At 37.7% G+C, this 13,369-nt stretch overlaps 1 protein-coding gene across 3 annotated transcripts in view; it reads left to right on the top strand.

Moving 5' to 3' along the window:
- The window catches only part of TMC1 (transmembrane channel like 1), a 238,850-nt gene that overhangs the window by 194,665 nt on the left and 30,816 nt on the right, over window positions 1–13,369 (top strand). For all 3 annotated transcript variants that reach the window (XM_032290922.1, XM_032290923.1, XM_032290921.1), the window contains exons 10-13: window positions 1,235–1,379; window positions 2,042–2,236; window positions 4,793–4,972; window positions 5,098–5,259. In XM_032290922.1, the coding sequence (XP_032146813.1) occupies window positions 1,235–1,379; window positions 2,042–2,236; window positions 4,793–4,972; window positions 5,098–5,259 (682 nt within the window). The remainder of the gene's footprint in view (window positions 1–1,234; window positions 1,380–2,041; window positions 2,237–4,792; window positions 4,973–5,097; window positions 5,260–13,369) is intronic.

The raw sequence follows: 13,369 nt of genomic DNA, 5'->3' as shown, positions 1-13,369 counted from the left end.
AAGCTTCCATGATAAGTGTGGCTAACAGTGGGGGAACATAAATGATCTAGAGACACCTGTCAACTTACAATGTCAGCTTTATGTCATTGTGCCCCTTTCTTCTTCGGGGTTTATATGACTATAATATTTTAAAAACCAAAACCTTATGGGATCATTTTATAATATGTGTCATATGAAATTTTAATGTTGCTATTTATAGTGAAAGGGAAAAAAGGAAGTGGAGTAAATGGGATATAGATCTCTAACCACTAAAATAAACCTGTGAGCAAATGCATTTTAAGTTCTTCAAGCAAGTATATATGTGTGTGTGTGTGTGCACGCATGTGTGTGTGTGTGTGTGTGTATAAAACCACTGATTGAAATATATATAAGATCACTGATTTATGTATATATATAAAACCATTTGGCATTAAGATTGTATTAAAATGTTGATTTTTCTTCAAGAATTGTACAGTAGATTGAAATTTAATGTATGCAATGTAATCTCTCTTTGGGAGGACATTTTAGGGGGAATTAAAATTTACACAGGAGTTTCTTTGCCTGGTTTAGTTCATCCAGAGGCTTCAGATGGTCTGGAAACCAACTAAAGTTGTGTGGAGCAATGTAAAAGTCAGTACATGTGGTGTTTTCCCCCTGGGGAGGGACTAAATAATTTTCATCATATTCTTAAAGGGATTCTTATCCTACCAAAGGTTAAGATCTAATTTTCTCAGTTTAATAAAAATATGTTTTTGGCTTGGTGGGGGGTGGAGGGAAGGGGAGAGGAGGGACAGCGGTGGGTGGGGAGGATGGGGAGGGATAACATTGGGAGAAATTCCTGATGTAGATGATGGGGGTTGGGAGGGATGGAGACAGCAAACCACCATGCCATGTATGTACCTATGCAACAATCATGCAGGACGCAGGATGTGCACATGTACCCAGATCCCAAACTACAATTAAAATATATATATATATATATATATGTTTTTGTATACATTTTGAATCATTTAAATCGTCAGTGCTTATAGTAGTTTATTAGTCTTGAAGGCCTAGAAATTGAATCATTTAAACAATTTAGCAAAAATAAAATTTAAAAATAAACTATTTTCTGGTCCTCAGAACAAACCTGTTAAAAAATATGTCTTTTTGCTATTGCTTCTCCACTTCAACTCTAGTGACCATGTTTTATTTCTCTCAATTCTCCCTGTCTCATTTTTTTCTGGCTGCTGGGTTAAACTTCCTGTTTTTGCAGAATGACCAAAAACATTGGTGATGATGGAGGTGGAGATGACAACGCTTTCAATTTTAGCTGGAAGGTCTTTACCAGCTGGGACTACCTGATTGGCAATCCTGAGACGGCAGACAACAAATTTAATTCTATCACAATGAACTTTAAGGTAGAGTCATCAACTTCAAAGGCTTGCTTTTTGTATTTCTAAGAGTAAAATTGGAGGCATTCCATCTGTTCCCCTAGTGTAGTATCTTGATAATTTACAAGAAAGATTAACTCATGATTTCTGCCTACCAGGATCTTGCCATGGTTGTGATTATTACTGAAAAATCTTCCATGACCCATAACAGCACAATTATCCCTTAAGGACTTCTCTAAATCTGGTAATAAAATAATGTTACTGGATTGAAACAGGGCACCATGAGTAATCAGAGTCAGATATTTTTAAAACTAGAACAATATTCACTAATTATTTACAGGAATAAGCATAATATTTAAAATGGCCCTAAAACATTGTTTTGTAGTTTAAAAATGTCCAGAAAATTATTTCATGCCTTTGAGCTTCCCTGGAATGAAAATTTTTAGAATGAAGACTATCCTAATATCAGATCAATCACAGTTTGTTTGCAAGAATTCTTCCTTTTGTCTCTTACTTGACATCATTTTTTGGCAAGATTCACCTGGTTTGTAGAATCTCAGATTTAGTCTACATTGTCATTCCTCACATTCTGATGATTGTAAAAATAACTTTTGAGTTTATGATACTTTTAAAATGTAGCTAAGGTATTCTATTTTGGATTGTTTGTTTGTTTGTTTACATGGATACAGGAAGCCATAACAGAAGAAAGAGCAGCCCAAGTAGAAGAAAACGTCCACTTGATCAGATTCCTGAGGTTTCTTGCTAACTTCTTCGTGTTTCTAACACTTGGAGGGAGTGGATACCTCATCTTTTGGGCTGTGAAGCGATCCCAGGAATTTGCACAGCAAGATCCTGACACCCTTGGGTGGTGGGAAAAAAATGAAGTTCGTCTCTGCATGCTTTTTATGTGCTTAGAACCTGACATTTGCTATTTTGTGGGTTATGCTTCTTTGATGGAACATTTAAAAAGGCCACTCTTTACCTATCCTCCATCCTGCCCTGACAGTTAACCAATCATGTTGCTCATTTTCCATTCTCTTCTAGTCTTATTTCTAAATCTGTACTGTCTGTTTTTCATTTTGTGACATGATGGAAAATTAGAGTCAGAAAAGATATTTAAAAACACATAGTCCAATCATTATGTTTACAGATGGGAATCCTGAATCTCAAGAGATTGTGTGATATGTTTATGGTCACAGAGTTAGGAGAAGAGTTAGGATGAGAACCTAGGAGTCTTGACTTCGAGTCCAAGGCTCTTTCTTGTTGTTTTCTCCAAATCCTTCATCTGTCAGTAAAAGATCAAATTGTTGCCTGAATTTTTTGAAGTAGCCGTGATAAAGCCACTTATTCCTGTGTTGATCTCACTGGAAACACACAGATTGCTTCTCCACCTTTGGGCATGTCTGGGCTTCCCTCTGTTTTTCTGTAGAAGCCTAACTACAGCATCTCCATCTCTATTTCCTCCTGCCTATACTTCACTTCCTCTCCCTCTAAATGCTATTCAAATGAGGAAGGCCAGTTCTTTTCCAGGAATTAAACATTATGATTGTAATTTGCCTTCAGAGTATCTGTCCACTTAGTAGAGCAGAGAAAAGAGGTTAGAGGTAGATCATTTAGAATTAGAAAATCACTGGTCATGAGTTGTTGCTAGAGCCTCTTCCCTTTCATAAAATGTTTATGTGTATAATGTGACATCATTTTGAGCTTGGGCATTTTCAAAGTGTGTGCAGATTTAGGCTGTGGGAAGTGTAGACTTCCCACACTGAAGCTTTTGTAGAACTATATAGATCAAAAGAATTAAAATATGTCTTTATAAGCATAGAATTTCCTAAAAAGTCTTGGACAGCAAATGATATAATCTGCTTACAAAAACAGGTTCCAAATAACATTCTAGGTATTTCAGAAATGGTACCAATAGAGATGGGACTAGATATTTTAAAGACTTTAATATACAGTCATTTCATGAAAACTTATAAAATATAAGTCATTCAGCAGAGGGAGTTTGTTTATTTAAAATGAAAAATGGAGGAATACCGCAAAGCATTTATTAAATTTGCTTTCTAAATTGTCTCATAATTATAATAGTACATGGAGGAAACATTATCATGCAGCTTTGGTGCATTATTTATATTGATTATGTTTTTGTATAAATGAACTATATTAAAGGATGGGTAGTTGATTATCATTAAAAGAACTATATTTTGTAAGAACCTCTTTAACATCCATTTTAGGGACCCTATGAGTTTTGGGGGCCAATGAAGGTAATAATGGAGATTCATGAGTAACTTTACAAATTTGATGAAACCAAATTAAAATTTACCTTGCATAAGATTGCACAGGATCTGCCAAATTTTCTTTACATTAGTCTAAAATTATAGCATGCTGATTTTGTATTATGTCATGCTGAGATTTGGATCCCATTGGTCATACTTATATAATATTTTAATTAAAATGACAAAAATCTAATAACAATCATTTTCTAAATATAGTCCAGTAGTTATTATATTGCTCACACCATGAAGTCCACAGGAGAAAATAGGAAATGTTTAGTGGTGACAATTTGAGCCAGGTATTTGAAAAAGGAGACAGTCACTAGAGTCACCTATATCTGTTTTTCCCCATTAAAAAATTAGTGTATGTTTTGGATTCTTTTTATTGACTTCCAAATAATATCACCATAAGGCTGCCAAACATCCAGGAAATAAGAAGCACATGTTTCTTACTTTCATGTTTCTATTCCTTCTTCTCTCTCTCTCCCTCCTCTCCCCACCCCTGCATTATTCTCTTGTCTCTGGAATTATAGCTCATTCTTTCACTTTTGAAAACTTTTCTACCTTGGCTTCCATAGCATTGTCATGTGTTCTCCGTTTGTTTCTCTGAATGTCTTCTGTTTCCTTTAATAAAACTCATTTTATGTGGGGTTTTCTTTGGCCTTAAAAGTATACATTTGCCAAAATTCAGTATTTAGGCCTGAGCCCATCTCAGGGAATTAATCCATTCTAACTGATTAAACTAGCCCATATACTGATGATTGTCAGATTAGAATTTTCAGTTTGAGCCTCCTCCTCAAGCAGATCATTTTCCACTTCTTTGGAAATCTTTTTGTGAAGTGCGTCACCATATCAGAATCAGTTACCACTTAGAACAATATGTGTTCTCTGTGTAGAGATTGATACAAATTGCTGCCCTCATTATACCAGGAAACAGACTATTACTATTGGCACATACACACACTCAGACACATGTCTATCTTGAAAATGTGAGTTGAATATTGTCCTTGTCTTTTACTGAGATCAAATTCTAAACATGCATAAAATAATCTTTTTTAGTCTTAAACAAGATCAAAGAAGCGTAGCTCAGAATCTTCCGAAATTCTGGCAAAAAGCAATAATAACTTTTAAACACTATTAACCTAGTTTCTCCCTTGTGTTTCCTTGTAGATGAACATGGTTATGTCCCTCTTAGGGATGTTCTGTCCAACATTGTTTGACTTGTTTGCTGAACTAGAAGACTACCATCCTCTCATTGCTTTGAAATGGCTACTGGGACGCATTTTTGCTCTCCTTTTAGGCAATTTGTATGTATTTATTCTTGCATTAATGGATGAGATTAACAACAAGGTAAGCCTTGTTTCTGGATTGCCCTTGCCATAAGAGTGCTTGCTGTTCAATTCTCAGTTTCAAGTTTGCCAGAAATGCCTTTGAAATCTCTGTTGTCTTCATTTTTCTTTCTCTTTGCTTTCTAGATTGAAGAGGAGAAGTTAGTTAAGGCCAATATTACCCTTTGGGAAGCCAATATGATCAAGGCCTACAATGCATCATTCTCTGAAAACAGCACTGGACCACCCTTTTTTGTTCATCCTGCAGATGTACCTCGAGGACCCTGCTGGGAAACGATGGTGGGACAGGTAATGCCATGAACAGAAATGTTTGCAATTAGTAGATTAAAAAAAGAGCAGAGTCAATATTTCTTCCATAAGAGTAGCTTTCTAAAAATTGCTTTTTAGTAAAAATAGTTGAGATTTGTTTAATATTGACCATGTGCTGGCTCTGAATTTCATGTATATAATCTCATGCTATTTGCGAATCTGTCCCTTGAGGTAAATACTATTTGTATGCCCCGTTTACAGTTGCATATAAAGGAAGGATAGTTGTAAAGTGTGCAAAGAGATGTTTACTATCTGTGTTACAATAAAGCACTCGATTTCGATACAGGCCAAAGCAAATATTTAAATGGAACTCTATTTAGTATTATTTGCTTGCTGTAAAACAAAATAAAACAAAACAAACAAAAATAGAGTCTTAGGGAGTGGCCAAGACAGCCAACTAGAAGCAGCTAGTGTGAGTGGCTCTCAAGGAGAGGAATAGAAGGGGGAGTAAATACAGCACCTTCAACTGAAACGTCCAGGTACGTGCATGGGATCTAATCAAGGAAACAACTTGACCCGTGGAGAGCAGAGAAAAGCAAGGCAGAATGACAGCCCACCTCTTAGTGACATGAAGCCAGGGGACCTTCCTCTGCCTAAGGAAGCTGTGAGTGAATGCACGACCCTGGGAACCCATGCTTCTCCCATGGAACTTGGCAACCCTTGGGTCAGGAGATTCCCTCATGAACCTACTCCACCAGGGCCTTCGTCTGACACCAGAGCTTTGTAAAGTCTCAGCAGAGCAGCCACTTAAGCACATGCAGAGACCCGGGAGCCTTAGATACCTGGGATTTTCCTTTTCAGGCTTTCCATCAAAAGGAGCTGCACCTCTGGCAGAACAGGAGGTTAAACCCCCAAGAACACCCCTTAGGAAAGGGGCTGAATCCAGTGACAGTCTGCAGGCCCCACTTCACAGCACCTCACAGAATGAAACCCACTGGCTTGGAACTCCAGCCAGTCACTGGTAGCAGTGTTGAACCTCCCTGAGACAGAGCTCCTGGGAGAAGGGGTGGGCCATCATCTTTGCTGTTTGGTAGACTTAGCCTTTCCAGCCTTCAGACTTCAGAGTCCAAGCTGACCAGGGGCTAGAGCAGACCCTGAGCACAGCATATCTGCTTTATGAAAATGTGGCCAGACTGCTTTTTCAAGTGGGTCTCTAATCCTGTTCCTCCTCACTGGGTAGGACCTCCTAACCGGGGTCTCCAGCCACCTCCTGTAGGTGTGTTTGGGCCAGCAACAGGTCTGTACATTTCTGGGATGGAAGTCCCAGAGGGAGGGGCAGCCTGCCATCTTTGCTGTTTCACAGCCTTCACTGTTGATACCTCCAGGGAATAAAACATCTAAGGTGACTAGGGACTGATGCAGGCTCCCAATGTAGTGCAGCCACCCTATGAAAAAGTGGCCAGACTTTTACAAGGGCGCCCATTCCCATATCTTCTCACTGGACAGGTCCTCCAGGCCTAGGCCTCCAGCTACCCTCTGCCAGAGCTATTGAGCAAGTAGCAGCTCTGTAACACTCTGGACAGTATTCCCAGGGACAACTGAAAGCCTCTCTGTCACTACCTCTGCAGTAGAACTACCCTTGCTACCCTTGGACTAACAAAGGAGCGAAGACCCTAAGTACCTCATCCATACATCCAACAAACTGCAGTTGACTTCAGGAGAGGAGGCCAGACTGTCTCTCACAGGTTCTACCTACTCCCCCCACTGCTTGTCACCAGACAGGGAACCCCCAGCTTGGACCCACAACATAGACCATCCATCCTGGGCTAATTGCAAAGAGTGATTGCTGATCTGCATCTCAGGGGGATGGAGCCCATACTAAGAAATTTAAATAATGTCCATTTTTGTTAAATAATTTTCCCTTAAGAAAAATAAAATACGATTTTAAGTTATTTATTTTAATGATGATTTTGTAAATAACCCCAGTTGAAGACTAGCCATACTTTCCCGGAGAAAAGAAATATTGTTTCATCTGGCTTTCTATCACTTAAGGGAAACCAAGGCAAGACAAATAAAAAAAAAGAAAACTCAAGAAAAATCCACTTCAGATCTCTTATTTTTATACAAATCCAATTTATATTTTGAAAAGCTTTTATTATTTTACTTAGTTAGAATTGATATTCCTAATGTGTATTCCATAAATGGATTTTGGGGCTTCAGATTATCATTGAGAACAGCTTTTGTGCAACAGTTGAGTTTAACAGTGATTTGGTCTTTGTGAAATTATTTGAATAATTTTTTACTCTTTTTTTTTTGTAAGATAACATGAAAATTGAAGGACTAGCATTAGTCTTATAAAATTCATTTAATTCAAACAAATATGTGAATCATATCTTTAATCTCAATCAGGTGCTCATCAAACTTAGGCCAATCAATTATGATTCCAACTGTGAAAGAAAAAAATAAGGTAAATGTGTATTGTGCTAGACATGTATCATTAATAATTGAGTACAGAAATTATGATATAATTGAGAATTCTATTTTACTTTATTCATTAAGCTTTCAGGAACCAGATAAATCTCTCCCATTCATGTTATATGATATTAATTTGATTTCCAGACATGCTCATTTCATACAGCTTACAGGAACATATTACATATGAAGTAACAAATGAAAGTTGTCTCCACTTACTAGAGGAGTGCTTGTGATTCAGGTTGTGGTAGACAGAATAATGACCCTCAAAAGCTGTCCACATTCTAATTCCTGAAACAATAAATATGTTACATGGTAAAATAGACTTTGCAGATAAAATTAAGTCAAAGATCTCAGGTTGAAAGAATTATTGTGGATATGTGAGTGGGCTTAATGAAATCATAAGGATCTTTATAAGCAGGAGACAAAGGGAAAAAGTCAGAAAATTGAGATGTGACAGCAAAACCAGAGGTTGGAGTGATGTGCTTTAAAGATGGAGGAAGGAGATCAAGAGGCAAGGAATACAGGTGGCCTCAGAAACTGAAAAAGAAAACAGATTCTCTCCCCATGTCTGCACTTTGATTTTAGACTTCTGATTTCCAGAACTGTAAGAAGGAAAATTTGTGTTGATTTAAGCCACTACATTTATGGCAATTTGTCACAGCAACAGTAAGAAATGAGTTCACAATGGTACTTGGGTCTCCATGTTCCAAGGCTCTTTGGAGTAAATCTGGTGATGGTGCTTAACACGAATCTGTTTTATCACAACTAAGCTGCTCCCTAAATCTTGAGCACACGATTCAAGAAAGGAAAACATAGAAAATACAGTTTTCAGAAACTGAAGGAATTTGAGACATTCTCTTCTGCATATCCTGGAACACAGTAGGGCCTGAAAGTTAAGAAACCTGCCCTTTAACAGGTAAAAACACCAGTTGAACAGGATTAATAGAATTAGTTGTAAAGAGTAGGATCTGGGCTGGCCATTTCTGGAGTGGAGGAATGCATTAATTAGATAGGAATGTGAAAGCCATCTAGGAGAAAGTTTCGGATGCACATGGTTCTGCAATAGTCCCACACATACTGACTTCAAAGAAAAGAAATACCATTTACTTAATTTTCCACCTTGGAAGCCCATGGATTATGCTGCTTGTCTTGTCTTTTTGTTTTGTTTTGTTTTAATCCTGTCTGAAGTGGTTTTCCTTGCTTCGTCATCTTTCCTTACTGCCATTTGTAGTTGGATTTCTCCCTTCTCTTTCACCTTCCTTTCTCCAAGGAGCCATTAACGTCTGAATAAGTGGGCCAAGGGAAAAGGGGTTGTTCTGACTGGAATGTTGACTAGGCAGATAGAATCTCTGGGAACAAAGAGAACATATAGGACATAACAGATCTGAGTGCTGGAAAGCTCTCGCCTTTAAGAGATCAATATCTGTATCTGTGCATCTGGAAAATTTCTATTCTTTAATTGCTTAAAAAATACGCCTCCAGAAGAAATAGTAAAAGGCAGCTTGTTTGCATGTAAAGTTAGATATGCACCCTCATTCATTGTTCTGTGAGAGCATCACAGATGTTTCCTCTTCTCCATGGATGCCCTCTGCTTTGACTATCTCCAAGGATGTTATGAGACTCAAAGCTCTTATTGTTTTGAATATAGGATAATGTGACTGCTCCTTTACTTCTGCAGATTTTCAAGCAGTCCTTTAGTTTCATTCCTACTGGATTCGTTGAGCTGCAGAGCCATTCCTCCTTGAAGCTATATCCTGAGGTCTGCACTTTGGTGAAGGGGAGAAAGCAAGATAACCACAACGATGGCTAATGTGCCAAGTATTTTCTCCTCAAATTTTTATGTTTCATTCTGAGATACGTTATATTATTATTCCCATTTTATAAATGAGGAGACTGAGACTTAGGAAGGTAATGTACTCAAGACCTCTGAGAACGTCAATGACCGGAGCCCCAATTTAGCCTGCATAATCTGCTTAGAGTTTGTGTCTTTGTTCACAGTGCTAAATTGTCCCCCAGTTAGCATCGACACACTCTCCTAATGCCTGCCTTGCAACATCTGTATTTGGTGGCCCTTTATGATGTTCCTTGCCTGGTGTTTTCCCTTTACCTATTAATAAATGATTCCTTTAGCTTTGCTGGTCAAAGCTTCCAAGGCATTTTAAGCAATGTTGTGTGTGCAAAGTTTTTAGGTGCAGAGTGTGGGTTTAGCAGGAGACCTGTGTGGGGGCTGTGTTCCCCATCCTGACAAGCACAGGAGGAACTAGGAATGGATGATGTCCTTGAGATGGCCTGGGCTACCATTTTTTGAATTCCCTTTCTTTTAAAATATATTTTTCCTATGTTATATGAATAAACATTTAACATTTTTAATACAATGTTTGAATCCTCTTCAGATATTTTATGTGAACGTTAAGTCACTTCTTGGGAAGAAATTGAATTTCAACCTTTGGGATAGAGGGTGCTTAAGAGGATGTGGAGGACTTCCAAACCACTCTGAAATATTTTCTTACCTGAGGAAGTCTTCTAGACCTGGCAGTAGAAACCTAAAAATATCCCTCATAGCCTTCCTCTAATTGATGCTAGTTACTAGAATCCGAGCTAAACATTGCCTGGAAAGGGTGGGCATGTAGGCATGTGTCTGTAGTTCAAGGTACTTAGGTGGCTGAGACAAGATGATTGCTTGAGCCCAGGAGTTCCAGGTCAGCCTGGGCAAGATAGCAAGATCCCCGTCTCTAAATAAATAAGTAAATAAATGCAAAGAACTGCCTCAGGAAAGGAAAGGAGACAAAGAGTAGGAAAGAGGAAAAAAATTATGTCCAAAAGTAACCACAGGAATGCTATCAATTATTCATTCATTTTGTATTTTTTGAGGGCATGGTAATTGCCAGGCGTTGTGCTAAGTACTAGAGATACACTGGGGAACAAATATAGACCAAAAATTGTAAATTTACAATGGTAACAAGTACTACAAAAATGAAATACATGGACCTTTGGAACCTTTTATAGGGAGCTTACCCTTGTCAGGGAGTTGAGGGAGACTTTCCTAAATATGTTGTAAGGACGCATAGTTGCTTACATAAACTGAGTCAAGAAAGAGGTCTAGCAAGTGTGATTGAGACCATATGTAGAGTGAGACCATATGCAAAGACCCTGTGGCCTGGAGGAGTGTGAAGTCTGGGTCCTGAAGAAGGCCAGTGGGGCTGGACCGGAGAAGACAAAGATAAACACAGAAGAGGGAAGAGAAATGCAAAAAGAATATGGATCACTAGACAGGCGTCAGGTTGTGCAGAAGCTTTCAGATTATGCAGAAACCTTATACTCTCTTGCTCCACTTTTCTACTCCAGTTGTTGCAGCAAACAACTGCATGTACTGTTACGTAACAGCATCTGGACTGTTCTGCACACATATTCTTACCTTTACCCCAGTGTTCTCTGCAGTCACCACGTGGAACATTAATACTCTATGGGGCCATCCTTGACGAATGGGAAATGTGAGCTGGTGGATAAGTACATCCCTCTTCCATCTCCTGAGTGGACAATTCTGAGGCTTATTCTATGTGTCTACTAGGTGGATCCCCAGAAGGATTAAGATCCACTTATCTTAGTAGTGACAGCTTGTAACACACCTTGGTGGAGAGACTTTCTTTCCTTCACTGTCTTATTCTTCCCACTCCCCTCTCCTGTTCTCTGCTATCACTTCCCAAAATGTGCTACTGCTTAAAAACCCTTTTCACAGGGAAAAGGGGGAACCAAAGCTGAGGCTGTGTCTTATGTTTATATATTTAAGTTTCAACATAAGTTTTTATTTTCATCATATTTATTTATAGCTAACATATTTATGACAGATGATATATACATCTTCGATTTATAATTGTAACAATTACCTTATAAAATAAACTATATTAAAGTTAAAAGAAATATTAGATAAATAATATTTCACATGGTACTTGGATATGGCAAGGATTGTGAAGATTGTACATGACAGCACAGGATTTAGGAAACACTGTTCTGAGGTGTGAAGCTAGAACTCAACCTAACAACTCATAGTTAAATGATTCTTTAAGAGATAATTTTTACTCACTAGTCACTTTAGAGGGGAGTCTATATAGGTAGCTGGAAATAAACACCAAAAGACTTCTCATATTATGAAATAGCATTAGTATTTCTAGCAAAATATGTCCTGTTAGATGTTCAGTGTCTTCAGCTTTAGGGCATGAATTACTGAGAAGGAACAGAAAGGGAAGAACAAATGCAAGCTATCATGAAAATTTATAATTGTATGTCTATTTTTATATTTATTGCCTATTGACATATGAGAAAATAGTGAACTTCCCCTCTAACTCGTAGCACACAAACTTTGGACATAAATTTAAGCCCACTTGAATTTGAAGCCAACTGAGATAACCAGTTTCTAATTTTCCAAATCTTTTCTTTTCATATACATGTTATTAAATACATACATACATAATATGTATATAGGGTCTTTGTTAACAAATGAGGTCAGACCACATATACTGTTTTGGAAATTTTTTAAAAACATATTTCCTATTAGAGCATAACAATTTTTGTACCTTTAAAACAGATTTGTTGAGATATAAATTACACACAATACAGTTCACCCATTTAAAATACAAAATTTGAAAATTAATGAAGATATTTAGGACTTGAACTCAGCTCTGTATCAAGTGGACCTAATGGATATTTACAGAACTCTCCACCCAAAAACAACAGAATATATAGTCTTCTTGGCACTACATGGTACTTACTCTAAAATTGATCATATAATTGGAAGTAAAACACTCCTCAGCAAATGCAAAAGAACTGAAATCATAATAAACAGTCTCTCAGACCACAGGACAATTAGATTGGAAATCAAAATTAAGAAATTCACTCAAAACCACATAACTACATGGAAATTGAACAATTTGCTCCTGAACGACTCCTGAGTAAATAATGGAATTGAGGCAGAAATCAAGATGTTCTTTGAAACTAATAAGAATAAAGAGACAATGTACCAGAATCTCTGGGACACAACTAAAGCGGTGTTAATTTCTTAAAGACCTACAACCAGAAATACCATTTGACCCAGCAATCCCATTACTGGGTATATACCCAAAGAAACATAAATCATTCTGTTATAAAAATACATGCCCACATATGTTCATTGCAGCACTATTCACAATAGTAGAGACATGGAATCATCCCAAATGCCTATTAATGATAGATTGGACAAAGAAAATGTGCCATATGTACACTATAGAATACTATGCAGCCATAAAAAGGAATGCAATCATGTACTTTGCAGAGACATGGATGGAGGTGAAAGCCATTATACTCAGCAAACTAACACAGAAACAGAAAACCAAACACCACATGTTCTCACTCATATGTGGGAGCTGAAGAATGAAAACACATGGGCATTGGGAGGGGAACAACACACACCGGGGCCTGGTGGGGGGTGAGGGGGAAGGAAGAGCATCAGGAATAATAGCTAATGCATCCAGGGCTTAATACTTAGGTGATGGGTTGATAAGTGCAGCAAACCACCGTGGCATACATTTACCTATGTAACAAACCTGCACATGTACCCCGGAACTTAAAATAAGAAAAATACACTAAACATTTTTTTAAAAATACACAATTCAATGGTTTCTAATGTAGTCACATAGTTAGT

Source organism: Sapajus apella, unplaced genomic scaffold (genome assembly GCF_009761245.1).
Source record: "Sapajus apella isolate SASKATOON/1434 unplaced genomic scaffold, GSC_monkey_1.0 scaffold24, whole genome shotgun sequence".
In the NCBI taxonomy this organism is placed as follows: Eukaryota; Metazoa; Chordata; class Mammalia; order Primates; family Cebidae; genus Sapajus; species Sapajus apella.
This window is presented reverse-complemented; position numbering and strand designations above follow the sequence as displayed.